This window comes from Pyxicephalus adspersus, chromosome 3 (assembly GCF_032062135.1).
Source record: "Pyxicephalus adspersus chromosome 3, UCB_Pads_2.0, whole genome shotgun sequence".
Taxonomy (NCBI): domain Eukaryota; kingdom Metazoa; phylum Chordata; class Amphibia; order Anura; family Pyxicephalidae; genus Pyxicephalus; species Pyxicephalus adspersus.
Window position 1 is genome coordinate 2,379,470 of NC_092860.1, and position 15,951 is coordinate 2,395,420.

General features: G+C 36.9%; 1 protein-coding gene across 1 annotated transcript in view; it reads left to right on the forward strand.

Annotated features, from left to right (window-relative positions):
- Nucleotides 1–2,487: 2,487 nt before the first annotated feature.
- The window catches only part of ANKFN1 (ankyrin repeat and fibronectin type III domain containing 1), a 202,220-nt gene continuing 188,756 nt past the window's right edge, over nt 2,488–15,951 (forward strand). Inside the window, exons 1-2 of the mRNA XM_072403319.1 lie at nt 2,488–2,677; nt 8,456–8,666. Coding sequence (XP_072259420.1) covers nt 2,498–2,677; nt 8,456–8,666 — 391 coding nt within the window. The 5' untranslated portion in view covers nt 2,488–2,497. The remainder of the gene's footprint in view (nt 2,678–8,455; nt 8,667–15,951) is intronic.

A 15,951-nucleotide genomic window follows, 5' to 3' on the forward strand; every position in this document is an offset into this window, starting at 1 on the left:
TTTGGCTTTCCAAACACTTTTAACATAGCAAGCTATGCTCTAGAACAGTGGTCGCCAACCTTTTCTGACCCACGGACCACTAAACTTACGAGCTCCGGAACGCGCAAGCGCGGGGAGCCGTGTGTTACTCAAAGGAGAAGAAACTTCCCCCATAGTGACGTCCTGATGCCAGAACCCACCTACTCTCCCATTGCATATCTGTGGGTGAGTTCTGTCCAGAGACACAACCCGCCCACTTTCCTGAGCCTATGATCCGTACGTGGGACATGGTCCAGGGCTCTGGCCAATGCGAAACCCCCAGGTGGGTCCTTCCCCTGACCCCACTTGGGGTTGCACTGGCCAGAGCCGCAGACCACCAAAATCTTCTTGGACATTGTTGGCCACCGCTGCTCTAAAAGATTGTGGGATGTTCACACAGTATATTTCATGAAGACTCATTCAGCAAAGTCTCCTAAATGAAATTCTTCATATTTTAGCTGAATAATTTAACCAGATTTTGTTCATATATAGCAAAAATAATTAGCAAATTGCACAATTTTTTTTAAGCAAATTTATTGTACAGTTACAAATAGAATAGTTTTATATTTCATTTTACAGAATAAGTGGAAGAAAACAGATCTTATACAAGCATTGGAAAGTTGATACAATCGTGTATAAGAGACATTTTATCCCTGAGTTATTATTCTTAAATATACTGTAAGAATATGCACATTGTGTAATGAAGAAATTACCAAGATTTGTCTTAGCTTTAAGAGGATATTGTTAGGGGGAATATAAATGGGGACATAAATATGGATAATTTTGGATAAATTGGTGTGGGAGGGAAGGTAGGATAGGGGGGAATAAAAAAAAATATATATATATATGATACATTTTTTGGTGACAGGAGAGTATAAGATGACTAGTTATACGGAATACAACTCAGGGTCCTGAGATGGGGATTGCCAGGTGTTGACCTGAAATTCGTCCACGGTATCTTCTAATTGGGCTGTATACTTTTCTTGTGGGAAATTACACAATTTTTAAATCTGCACTTTGGGTGTTAGTAGATAAATTGCTGTCATAAAAACCTTGGGGAGCTGAACAATTCCTTTCAAATTCTACAGCGATGGATACATTTGTTGGTACCTTGGCCCATGCTTTATGCCTCCTGAAAGCCTTAATAAGAAGTAATTGTCCCAAGTACACTTGTATGCTTTTAATATGTTATCATTTAAATCAAAGCAGGTGTGAATAGAGATTAAGTATTAACCATTCTACATAATTGGATTAAAGTATTTTCTTTTATTCATATCACACATATCTCGAATTGTGTAATCAGTTATTTGGCCTATTTAATTGGAGAAAAGTACTTACTCTGCTGTATGTTATCAGGTCTCCCACAATGTACATCAATCAGAAAAAGCAATTGGTAGAGTTGTCTATAGAGATCAGAAAGAGAATTATAGACATGTTACAGGCAAAGGCTATAACATCACAAGCAGCTTTATGTTCCTGTTTACAAAAGTCTCATATCTTATTAAGCAGTTTAGGGACCATGGGACTGTAGCCAATTTCTATGGATGCTAGAACTAAATTGACTTTAGAATAGGCAGAAGTATATTGAGAATAGTTAACATAGGGCAACTTCCAAAAATATTCAAACTGAACTCAATGGTCAAGGTCTATCAGTGTCTGATAACACTTTCTGTTGCTTTTTGAGTGACAATGGACTTGATAGACGAAGACACAGAAGCAATTCACCGTTAATGCAGAACTTGCAGAACGGATAGGCAATGTGACTTCTGCAATAAAATAAACTTGCCTGTCTGATGACAATTTTAAACACTTTGCACTTACCTGTCCCCGTTTCATTGCAGAGGCCAACATCCTTTTTCTTCTCCTCCTCTTTTTTTCAACCTTTAGCCATGTTGATTGGCCAGACCGGGGTGTTGTAACCTGTGCAGGTCCCAGAAGTCACAGGGGAATCCAGAGCGCCCGGTATTCCTGCTTCCTGTGCTGAGCTGTACATGCAGATTAATTATACAGGCTCCTTCTAATAATATCAACAAAAAAATAAGTGAATTAGTTCTGCTAGTGTTGGTGTGCGGCTTTAGCCTGGTACATCATGGATTATAAACCTTCAGAGCTGCCTACCCTGATTTTTCAAATTACAGAGCCTGGAGAATAAACATCTTTTTATTGTTCTTTATCTTTTATGATGATACTGGTGGTTGTAGCTAAGTCTTATATTGTTTTAGAAGATTTCTTGTGCTGTCTGCTGGATAAAGATTACGTGGGTTAGCCGTGGCCAATCATGATTAGTTCTAAGGATGCAGATGCTTTGTTTTGCAGCTCTTCTTATATCTATATTGTATATTTTACCTGGGTATGTGTAGTTTTCAGTATAGTAGTTTTAGCCTGATTGCATTGTTTTGGAAGCCCACAATATGAGCAATGCTTGTAAAAATTTCTTGTAATACATTTGTATTTTTTGTTTAGGATTTGAAGGACAAGGATGACCCAACAGATGCAAAATCTACAGCTTACTCAGTCCAAAAAAATCACCACACCCTCTTCACCAAATGCCGCCAAGCGCCTATACCGAAATCTGTCTGAAAAACTGAAAGGCAGCCACTCGTCATTCGATGAGGCTTATTTCAAGGCAAGAGCAGACCGCTTCCGCAAGCCCTCTGTAGTAAGTGGCCTTTTCTTTATTCCTGCGATATATTTCAGTGGTGATCATAGTGTCCTATAGGTTGCCTAAAACACTTTAAAGTTGTAAAAGTGTTTAGAAACATTTTTTGTAAATATTTAGTACTGTGTGCTCAAGGAATATATTTAAATTTCTTTAAATGTTTATGTGTGTTGGAAATTTAAATATCTGCAAAGCCTACAGAGAGTGTCAGGTGCTCAATCAATTCTATAATTCCTTTTAAGAAATTAAACCAAAACTAAACCCATGTGCACCCGTTTCCTCCCAGCAACCATCATCTCGCTTATTCTTTTCCTGTAAACCATCTTTGGTCATCTTGATTGTCCGGGAGTTAATCCGTAGGTTACCTCCAGGCATGAGCAGGGGAAGCTGGGATTGCGGCCCGTGCCTGCACATTTCAGCTTATTTTACTGCTACCCCGAGCAGTGGGGCAAGTAGGAGGGATTTTTGCAGAAAGGGCATCACGTCTACTATATAAATATATATATGGGGGTTCAGTTTTATGTTTAGGCATATTGTGGTCAACTTCAAACCATTATATTGGCAATACTGGTGATCCTGGAGTGTGCCTGCTTTGGGAGCTAAAACATCCCGTAGAGGCGAAGGTTTATCACTGACAACCTAACCTATAGAACCTGGTTTGACTTCTAGGTAAAGATTTATTTTGAAGCTAAATGCCAAGAAAGAACTAAATACCCTGTTACGCTAATATAGAACACAGTTTAAGTCCCGACCTTTCTGTAGACTGCATAATTCAATACAGCTTAGTCAATGACTATAAGAGAACAGCAGTGATATAGGGTCATCTTTATGCTCTCCTTTTTGGTGTTAGTAAAAATAATTAATCCCGGGACTAGACTAGATACGCCACCAATTGTCATCCTGTCGTACTGGAAATATTTGGCAAAATCAGTCACCCTTACCCCAGGCAAATAACTTTGTTGCCCACTGGTCTAAAAATTCATTCTGTGTGTATAGGAGTAAGAAGTATTTTTTAGTCTATTATAATCAAATCATGTAGCTTGTTGGCAGAAGTTACGTTTTGCTAACATGTCAGCTTCCTCCGAACCACCCTGGTAATTTTTAATAAGTAACAGTTATCTTTATTATTTCATATAGAGGTTAGAAAAACCCAACAAATGTTCCGATGGCATATGTTTCAATGTTTTCCAAAATCAGTAATTTTAAGAAGAATTTTTTTATCAGCCTGTTTTGTCTTTCTTCTGTGCTTCTCCTCACTTTAAATGATAGATGGAAAATATTTCAATATTTATGAGCTGCCCTAATATTTTCTTTTCATAGTGGACCTGCTGCTTCGGAATGTATTGAGTATATTTGCTGTGCTAATGTTGCCATATTTCATTGCTAAATGCTTTCCCAGTTCTGTGGTGAGCCATAACTATTCAGGACTAGTAAATATTAAAAAATAGGAAGGATTTATTTTAAATGCAGAGACACAATACAATTTATTGTTGAATGTATTATGGCCAGAAGAAAAGAGATTTACTTCTTGATTATGATGCAACAAAAAAAGGAAACTCTGGAGGTTATATCCCTGAAATCAACATAACTGGAAAAAAAAACGTAATAAGTAAAAAGCTAAATACACAAAAACTCATGTATATGCTATGCTTTATATAAAAGCTGTTTAACGTAATGAACATATCTTTGTGACTCAGCACCTCCCTGCATTATATGGATGCAAAATGTAGGGAGTTTGATTTATTTTTACTTGCAAATAAAAGAAACTGATTTGACTCGAATATAAATCTAGAGCACAAATGTGAAAGTCATTGCTGTCATTCAAAACTGTAATTTAAAAAAATGCTACATTTAAAACATTTATGCAAAAAGGAAAAATTCACATTTATCTTTTTTACAGGTTGCAGCATTTTATACGTTTTGGTTATGATAGATCTGTTTATCTTAAAATATTTTTCTGCATTGTTGTTGGCCACCAGTAGATGGTGCTGTGTCTCTGTGTAAAGCGTGTAACACATCTCCAGCAAGTGTTTGTTACACACTTTACATGAGGACACAGTGCCATCTAATAATTGAACCGAGTATAAACCCGATTCTTTTTCTGATGGCATTTTGGGGGCACAAAAATCTGTTTATAGAACGGTATATAGAGTAGTTCCTTTTACATGGAATTATGCAGACTGTCCTTTGTATACATGCTGTTTGGTGTATCCATTACTGTCACTACAATGGTTAATAAAGTGACCTCTGTTCCTTTAGCTAGTATTTATTAAGTGAAGTAACCAGCAATCCTGACAATGCAGAAGCAACTGGTCTTGGTCTGGCAGCTAGGATAAGTAGGTCAGTGCTTGCAGCCGGAGCTTGGAAGGGCAGATTAGATAGTTATTGCCATGTCAGTGGAGGCACCTTAGGTCAGGATATGGAATTGGGACAGATATAGGTAGAAAATAATTAAAATAAAGGCTTTGGCACAGGGTCATTGACAAGCTAAGACTACGAATGCAATGGATAGCTGCCAAGACTAATCTAATACAGGAACACAGACACATAATACACTCACAGCAAATAAAAGGGGCAAACTTCTTATCTTAATGGACTTAAAGGACATCATCTGAGTGTGTATTTCTGCACTTATGTGTCTGATGCAAAAACACTTTCATACAACTGCAGAAGTGCCATCCATTAGATGATGGCTGCACAACATCAGTTTTAGCTTCTTTTCCCATTCAAAGATGTAGGTTCTTGGAGAATAATACACTCAGAAATATGCATCCACTTTATCAGAGAAAAGTTTTTTTTTAATTTTTAATTTGTGTTTTTATTGAATTTTTCAAGAAGAAATGACAAAAAATGTAACAGTTACAATATTAGGACAAGGTACAAGTAAGTAAGCTTATATAAAATAGAAAAGCAAGAAAAAAAAAAACAGTTGTATCATTACCAAGTCTTTACAGGTGAAATCATTGAACAGTATAGGGGTAAGCTTACATCGGAATATTAGTTATTAGTGAACATGAATGATGAAACAAGGAACAATAAGGGGTGGGATTGATATGGGGGGTGGGGAAGTAGTAACCTAGGTTTAGCATTGCCTGTAGGATACAGAAATATATCAGTTAACTAGTGGGACCTCTCTAGGGGGAGGGAGCGGCATATCGGCGTAATAGTTGGTGGGGGATAGTAAGTCCGATAGGAGTAAATTTATCAATGCCGTCATGCAACCAGGCTGTGAGGTGTTTAATAAGCTGGACATCTTTAATTCAAAAATATACATTGGAAAGCCCTTGGGGGGGGGGGGGGGATTTCCAATGTCTTGGTATGAGGCTTTGAGGCTACTTTTTGCCAAGTTTGGAAAGGTTTTGTATAAGCAGACCCAATAAGTGTGTGACCACATCTATGATTACCCGGATCTCAAATAATCCCTCAAGCAAGTCATTGACCAGTTTCCAGTAAGGGTCTGGAATCGGGGAGAGAAAACTTTCTAACTTATAAAGGAACCATACAGTGTGACAGCAGGGTATGTAGACGCCATCGGTGGAGGTGCTCTGGGGTAAATGGTAATCGGAACGGTTTAGAAGATCACAGGCAGCCAAATTCCACTGAATATTTCTTCCCAAATCTGGAGAAAAACTGTTTTTGCCTCCAATGCCATTTAAAGAAAGAAGGTAAACAACGCTTTTTAAAGGTTTTGATCAAGGCCCAAATTTTATTTCTGAACACAAGATAGGCTTATTCAGTATGTGAGTGAAAAGTCAAACAGGGCATGTGCACATTCACAACATGAAATATACATTTGACCTTGTTATAAATGTCTCAGCTTGCAAAGAATACATTTATTAGGTGAATATTTTACTCACTTAGCTAGTTAACTCAAACTGACATTAGCATTAAATAATCATTCTTTCTGTGGCAGCGTTGATAAAGCTTTACAAGTTTTAAACATTTTGTATATATGTTTTTATATGAACATAATTAAAGCTGAACCTCAGATAAATATAAAAGACACAAAGGTATCCAGCTCTGTGATCATAAATTCAATAATAAATATAGTTTTTAAATGCAGTGATGCAAGTACCTGAATATGACTTATCAGCCTCTTACATCATGCAACAGCCAATTAAGGAGCCCCACCTCCTAGATTGTAAGCTCTTCGGGGCAGGGTCCTCTCCTCCTCCTGTGTCACGGTCTGTATCTGTCTGTCATTTGCAACCTCTATTTAATGTACAGCGCTGCATAATATGTTGGCGCTATATAAATCCTCTTCAATAATAGGAGGATGAAGTAGAATGGCAGAGATTTGAGTGTGCTGTTTCTCTTTTCACTATCCAGTTAATGACTTGGATTGGCCTAGTATGACCTGATAGCCCATCAGACTGAGGACATTTACTCTGAAATAAACTACTGCACAAGAAATTGAATGGAAGGTAAATAGTGTAGCAAATGCTATTTTTCTTTTATTGGGATATTTATTTTTATCTTGTTGTTTTTGGCTTGAGTTTGGTTTCAACAAACAAAACAGTCTCAAACCAGAAACAAATGAAGCAAAAATAAAGTCAAAATAAAAAAAAAACACTTAGCTTTAATCCTGAAGATCCGTCGAACCTTTGGGAGATTTCCACGATTGGGTCCTGCCTTGTCTTGGTATTCCTCTTCAGCCACTGAGCACCACCATCTTCTTCCGGGTTTTTCCTTGTACATCCCCCAATCTCACACTGCCCAGGCGCGTGATCGGGTGACGTACATGGCATGCGTAAGATCCTCTGAAAGAGCTCCTCCTTAACAATGCCCGAGAAGGGATACATGACGTACGTATCCCGGGAGGCTCTGCATGCTCAAGACAGAAAGTAAAGGTACTGAACCCTTTTTTTTTTAAAAAGGGTGTTGCATTAAAAATAAAAAAATACAATTTTTAGTTTGTATTTAAGCGTTGTCTACCCTTTTGTAGAGTAAAGAAGTAAACACTTAGAAGTAGAAGTGTTCTTGCCCTTTTATTAGAAAAACTAAACCACATGTTTCACATGGACTGGGTTGAGGTCTTTTTAGACTAGAAATATAAAGGTAATCATTTCTGGAGGTATGGGATTCTTATTTCACCAATTTATCAGTATCAATAAGAAATGTACAGGGCCTGTCCAGTTACGTTTTATTTGATGCAATGTTCATTATTTCTTCTTGCTGTTCTCTTTCTCTTGCATATGTGCACTTTTCCTGTGTACAATACTGTATAGATGCTTTCTATGTGTATAAATGTATTTGATCCTCACAAAAAAAAAAAAAAAATATAAAGGAAATGTACAAGCAGACATCAAATCACCTACAGGATAATAGGAAGATGCAGGGATATAGGCAGTTGGAAATCTACGCATTCCCACGTATCTTATTCAAATTGGATTTTCTTCTCACTACAAATAGCTCCGTAGGTTCTCCTTATTGGTCAGTAAATCTGCCTTTCACATTACAAGGAATAATAATCTAGCAGATCTTCTAAACCTGACTACACAATCTCATTGTAAAACCTCCATTAGATGTATTGTCATCTGAATAGTGAAAGGTTTGGACTGATTTATAATAAATTAATTTGTTTAGGCTTGTCTGCATAAAAACCCTTTATATTAGATAAAAAACCCTAAAAGACATTCTAATCGCCTCCTCACTCATCTAGAACCTAAAAAAAGAGAAGTTTTGTCATGAGTGGGGTTAAGGTAGAAGGGACATTTTTTACTAAATTTTCTTAAAGTCATTTTCAATGAATAACATGGATTTCTCCTTTCCTAACAGAACTTCCAGTGCAATGAAGCCATATTTGAGGCAGTGGAGCAGCAGGACCTGGAGGCCGTCCAGATCCTTCTGTACCAGTATACAGCTGAGGAACTGGACCTTAATACTCCCAACAGCGAAGGATTGACCCCCTTGGATATTGCTATTATGACAAACAATGTACCAATCGCTCGAATACTTTTGAAGGCTGGAGCCAAGGAGAGCCCACACTGTAAGTAAATTTAAAAACACTGAAAGGTATAAATGTTAGCATTGGACATAACAGGGTGACAATGATGGAATTGCTAATATGTTGCGAGCCTAATTGTGTAAATTTTACATGTAAGTGTACTTGTCTCCCCAGTGAAATTTTGCTAATAGGTATGAGCGAGCAAATTTTTTAAATTGGGCCGTTCTTGCTTGCCAAACATGTAGGCGAGAATGGCCTTTGTAAATTCGGCCAGTGAGACCGAATTTTTGGGACCTGCAAGACCAATCAGGGGAGCAGAGCTGGTTGCTCTTGCAGCCCTTTACTAGTTTTATGTTTTGATAGATAGAGTTTATCTATCCAGAACAGAAGAATCCTACTCTATCCAGAACACAAGAATCCTCCTCTATCCAGGAACACATACTACAGGGCAGCAACAGAAATCAGGGGTGCAAAGCAGCTCCGCTCCCCTGATTGCTATTGCAGTCCTGTACTATGTGCTATGTGTTCCTGGATTGAGTTTCTCTATCGCGGTTGGGAGCCGGTGATTTTAGTGGTCCGTGGGACCGAAAAGGTTGGCGACCACTGCTTTAGATAGACAGACCACATGGACAGACCAAAATGGTGATGTTTGACTATAATGCACAACACCTCATTTGGCAAAAACCACTGCTATAAGCATGAACACCTCGTACAATCTGTCAAGCTCAGTGGTGGAGGGGTGATGGTTGGTTGGGTTTTACAGCCACAGGACCTGGGCACCTTGCAGATGTTGAGTTGACCATGAATTCCACTGTATTCCAAAGTATTGTAGAGCCAACTGTGAGATCATCTGTATGACAGCCAAACATTATAACAAAAGGACAATGATCCTAAGCAAACCGGCAAATCTACAACAGAATGGCTGAAAAAGAAAAGAATCAAGGTGTTGTAATGGCTTAGTCCAGACCTCAGTCCATTTGGAATGCTGTGGTGGGAGCTAAGGGGAACTGTTTATAAAGGAATGAACTCAAAACTTGGTGAACAGAAGACTGGACCAATATTCCTTCTCAATGATGTGGGAGAACGATAAAGTCATATATCAAACAATTACATCACGTTACTGCTGCTTAAGGTGGTTCTACAATCTAATGAATCATGGGATGTACTTTTGTTTTTGTGCACCTAATGACTTCTCTATGTTGGCTGCATTTGTTTTAGGTAAATAATGATATGGTGCAATCTGTTTTAGTTTATGTTAGGCTTGATTTAAAAGCTTTTAAGGACCAGGTGACAACTGAATATGTGCTGATACAATACATTAAACCTTAAAAGTAAGGTTGGTGTGTATGTGTGTGTGTGTATGTATGTATGTATATGTGTATGTATGTATGTATGTGTGTGTATATGTATGTACGAATGTGTGTGTGTATGTATGTATGTATGTGTATATGTATGTGTGTGTGTATGTATGTATGTATGTGTATATGTATGTGTGTGTGTATGTATGTGTGTGTGTATGTATGTATGTGTGTGTGTGTATGTATGTGTGTGTGTGTATGTATGTATGTGTGTGTGTGTGTATGTATGTGTGTGTGTGTATATATAAATATTTTTTACATGCTCCCTCTTGTGGGGATTATACTTAGTGTTTCTATTTAAAGTGAGCTTCAGCTTTCTTGAGAATAAAAAACATCAGAACAATTTAATATTATTGTTATTATTATTATTATTATTATTAATAAATAGGATTTATATAGCGCCAACATATTACACAGCGCCAGTTTACATTTCAAGGATTGCACCGGACCTTTATCCACTTCTCTTATGGAGCTTCTGATTTTTCTTCCACCTTTTTAAATGAAACCCCTATCAAAACTTCTGTCAGTAATTTTATTTTAAGATGTGTAGACTTTATATTAGACTTCTTGTTACAGTGATGCATATGTCACATACACTTGGTAATCTGAGGATTTAAATGCAAAAAGTTCTGCTTGAAACTAAATTTGTTTTCAACAATGTTAGAAAATTACAGCTGGCTGCAAGTTTAGGTGGAAATAATATTTTAAGTAAATTACCGGATGTCCGGGGTATCAATTATATATTTTCTTTATTTTTTAAGTTGTATTTTCCTTAGCTTAGAGTGATCTTATAGATGACCTTTTGTTTACAGTCAGATTAGAATAGAAGCAGAGAAATACAATCATTGTGCAGTATTGTTAAAGAACAGTCTGCAATTATAATGATCAGATATGACCGTCTACGTATATTAGAAATTACACAGAAACAATGATAAAATGATCCACACTAAGCTGAACACATATACATTGTATCTGAATATTAATAAAATTGTATAAAGAAAAAAAGTCACATAGATATATTTCAATTTTGCAAAATGTTTTTTTAGTTTGTGGAGTATAGAAGTAATATGTAGAATGAATACTAAATAAGTCTTTAATGTGTTTAAATATCTGCTCTTCTTTACCATCGCACATTTTTTTCATGTTGCAAGCAGAACAAAGCTTCTTTAGTGGAGAAATAGCAATCAGGAAATGCTGTTAGTCAGTGGACATGCTGGAGCCAGCTGTCAGAGGCTACGAGATTCTCAGTGGTCTTTGCCACCGACTCGGGGGTCTGTACACGTCCTCTCCCAGGCTGTAAGAACCAGAAGACCTGCTGAGATCATGACTAGCAGTGGCAGCAGGGGATGTCTGGAGAAGGGTGCAGCTGAGGAAACGAGGCCTGCTATTTCCCGGCTGTCACTGGCCTGTCAGGCTACACCGCCATAGAAGTATTACAGCCACTACAAGCATCAGTCACCAGCCTGATAATATAATCACATGGTAATGAGCGCGCTGTTGTGCACTTTCTTGGGATATGACAGAAGGCTCCAGGAAAAATGTACCTCTATGCAGGGCAGTCCTGTTTGTTTTTCCTTTTTTTTTTCTTAGACAAGTGTTAACGGATCTATGACGCTGCACCCCGTGACAGATTTTCTTTAAAGTCTTTTAAAGGGGAACCATAATTTTTGGGTCAGGTTTATTTCCATAATGATAAAAAAAATAGTTGAGGTTTTGGAATACTTGTAAAATCAAAATTGTATATTTCAATTGGATAAAGTCTTTATTTTACATTAGCAAAGTGCAGTACTTTAGTGTATGCTTAAAAGCACCTTTTTATAGCAGATAAAAAGTCCTGGCTCCATTAGTAGATCGAGAAAAACAGTGTTTACCCAATGGAATCAAAACCCACAACTATTCGCCTATCCCCGTTCTATCGCAAGGCACCACCACCTTTTTTTCTTCTTCTTGAAGGCAACCTTCAGTCACCTCGATTGGCCATGCCGGGATGATGTAACTCCAATTCAAGAATGTGGGAGTTAACTCATTCCCGCCACATGCGAGGGAAACCAACACTGAGGTGCACCTGCACAGCTCAGCAAACTTTGACAGCTGGCCAGCAATCAGGCGCTAAGAACAAATATTGCAGAAGGGAAACCACCTGCCCTTTCTGAATTACCATTTACCTGAATCACAAATGCTAAAAGTAGGACTTTGGTTCCATTTTAGGTTTATTTTCCCATAACAAAACAGAAAAGATTGTCCTCTTGTTTGGAAGTTAGAAGAAACTGGCACAAATGGTAGATATGTGATATATTTTAGGTTAAGTAAGTGTATAGCAAAATGATAGATGCCAACTCTAACATTTAACAAAAAGTTTTACTATTTTTATTGGAGGAAATGCATTAAATAAAGAGAATATTCAATATGTGTCGGTAACATCCAAACATTCTAAGGAGATTTCTATATATATAAATAACAGGTGTATACATAATATCAATATGGAAAATAACATTAACAGTATCATCCACTAAAGTCACTGAGTGTGCTGAAAAGTTTGCTGTATTTCTTGTTTAATAGGATTGGGTCTCTATAAATGATTTCTATATCTCCAAAAACTTGTGACCCTTGGTCTCCTTGTCCAAGGAAGCCCCGATCCATGCCATGCAAAATACATGAGCTAGGTTTTCCTTAAGATGCCCCAGATTTGAATCTAAACATTTGTGTAAGATTAAAGACACAATCCATAACAGCATGTGACTTCCCCTGGTGATTCATACTCCTTGTAAAGTGAGTGTACCTCACTTTACAAGGAGTATTTTCCCGTGTGCATTTTCCCGTGTGCATTTTCCCGTACGCATTTTCCCGTGTGCATTTAGGATATTAGGAGGAGAACTTAACACATAAAATAGGCATGGTGGGGTGTGATGTATTCCCATGAAAGATTTTTAGGATCGCTGATGGAAGGATTGTCCATGCCCTTGGGAATAATTTTGTAGGGAAGTCCTCCTCTTCTAGAGGTGTAATCTAATATTATCCTAAGCCTTGCATGGTTCCATGGCTATCTGCTTGCTCCAAATTGGTGATTTCACTAGGACAACACATAAATATAATTCTGTAGCTCCTATATTTTTATATTTATAGGTTCACTCTAAAAACTATTCCCATGTGACACCTCTTCTCTATCTCTTATTCCCGCCTCTGCTGTTTATGCAAGCATTTTGTCAATGGCAATGTAGATGTTTTCCTTGGATAGCAACTGAATAATAAATAAATCATATTATTCAGCTTGCATTATTTTAACTAATAATACTTATAATGGAAACCACATTTTTCTTAATAAAACACATCTCAGAGTGTAATTAATGTTTATATTTACACAGCACATCAAACACATATTAGTAATACTTTCCATGAAGCCTGGCAAAGTAAAATACTGTCTAATAGCTTTGTGCAGCTTCTGTCCTCCTTTGCCTGCATTGATCCTTTGATGAATTCCCAGTTTTAGGTTTGTAAATGTTAGGAATTTACAGATTTTCCTTTATATTTTCCTATAAATAAACCTTTCCCTGGTTAGTTCTCATTCTGCAAATGCTAGTTACTTGGCTGCTAACCTTCTGGATTTGGTACTTTTTTTGGTTGACCCGGGACAAATACTTTGTGCAGATAATGGATTCATAACTTTGTCTGACTTTTCTAGGAAGTTTGCTTGTTCCAGGTCACATCAGAGGGTCGGTGTGACAGCCAGGGAACTATTATTTTCAAGGGTTGGTCAGCAATGGCGGCCACTTTATAGCTCTCAGGAAAACTATATAGGCTTACAAACTTATCTGGTTACAAACTGGTATAAAATTATTGGGGTCCATTTAAAACTCTTTTTGTAGCTGCACTGCTGCCCCCTTAAATTTATAATTGGACAGTGTGCTTTGCAAACGTTCATTGCATTCTGCTTACCAGTAAATGTCCACAGATAGAGATATTTTAGTAGATTTCTATGTGAAAATTAGTGAAGAAGCTCACCTAGGTTTACTTGCCAGGGAACTGTATTGTATCTTTCAATTTTGCTAAGTGAAAGGTTGTTTCTGGCCCATGGATTCATTAATGTCTGATAAAAGTGTTACTAGGCTGATGGAGGAGCCTTTCTTAATGTTCCATTTTGTCCCCCCACCGTTTTCTGTCTGTTATATAATTATTTTGATTTATTCCCCTTTGTATATTATGTCAAATATGTTTCTACAATTTTTTGAGAAATAATATTAAAAATGATTGGAACAGAAAATTAGCGAAGAGGCATAACACACAGTAGTACAAAAATCTAACTCTTAAAGCTTAAGGTGAATACAAAAAAATATTTTATTAAAACAAATGAAATGTATTTTTAACTGTAACTAGTATGAGTAATGTACCGATTCTTTTCCAAATTATTCCAGCAGTGTATTTAGCCTTGTGGCTGCGGTTCATTTTTATGGAAATGCAGACCTATGCTTTTTAGATTCCGTGAAAGTATCTCAAAATACAGAGCTAAACAGATTATGTGCAAAGAAATCCTAACAGGTATTCACTAAATGAAGTACTTCTGTTTCATATTGTTAAAGGATGAAAATAGGATTTATTTATGTATATGTGTTTGATCATTTTATACATTTGTGTCGTACTGCAATGACGTCCTTCCATTTGTATAACAATGATCTTTGTTCCTTTAAATTATATTCCATGCAGCCAAAGGTTGTATGGTTGGGCATTGGAAGGTCGTTGAATGTATTTATATTGCATATAACGCCCTTGGTATTGTTTTGGAATACCCAGTTAGCAACGGCCTTGGCGGTTTAAATGAAGCCTTGAGTAGCTATTCACTAAACACAAGAGGAATATTGTACCCCAGATGTTCCTATTTCCAGCATCTAAAGGCTAAAAACTCGTACAATGCAAAGTATTGTAAGAACATGCATCATTTTTTATTCTAAGAGGACACTGTAACTTATTTTCACAAAGTACAGAGCCGAAGTTGTTATAATACCATTTCAAATAAAAGTAAATTTTCTGTGCCTTTTATTTTCTTTCTGATCTATATTTTGCAATCAGTGTTCTGTATTATGTTAACACTTTATGAATTACAAATTATAAAAAAGATGCAAGTTTATCAAGCTTAACCGATTGAAAAAGAAAATGAAAACCGGCATGTACAGAAATTTATAGTCGATCCAGAGGAAGGGAAAAAAACCTTTAAGAACATGGTCCAATTTGCTTCAACATGAATAAAAAATCATTCCTGATCCCCTAATTCCCCCAATTATAACATATTTACACTTGTAACATTTTAAACAAATAACAGAGTTGGCCATAACTTCCTCCTTAGGGAGCCTATTCCACATTTTACAGTTTTTACTGTGATTGGCCCTTTTTTGCAAAGTGTACCCCATGTCCCATGTGAAAAAACTTTGCAACAAACTCACTTGAAGGACCATTTATATATTTACACATTGTGATCATCTCCCCCTAAATGGAATATTATATAATTAGTTCATCTAATCTCAAAGCTCAGGTCTTTCATGCATCTTGAAGTTTATCAGTTTAGTTGCCTTTCTCTGCACTTTTTCATTCTAAATTGCCCTTTTTTGTTAATTAATACCCAAAACTAACTGCATAGTTGAGATATTAAAATGTTTCCTACATGGGCTGCTTGTGTTTCTATTTCTGGAGTCTGTACCTCTTATAATATATAAAAATGTTTTGCTTGCTTTAGAAATAGCAGTTTGGCATTGCATGCTATTATGAAGTCTATGATCTAGCAAAACACCCAGATCCTTCCCAGTTATTGACTCCCCCATTGAATGTATGACGCATGTTTTTAGCCCAAAGTGGATCATTTTACATTTATCAACATGACACTTTATTCCTAGTTTCTTTGTCAGACAATGCATTCAGGTCTGCTTGTAAGACGTTTTGTCTTGACTTTCCACTGTATAGTTTGGCGTCAATTGCAAACATTA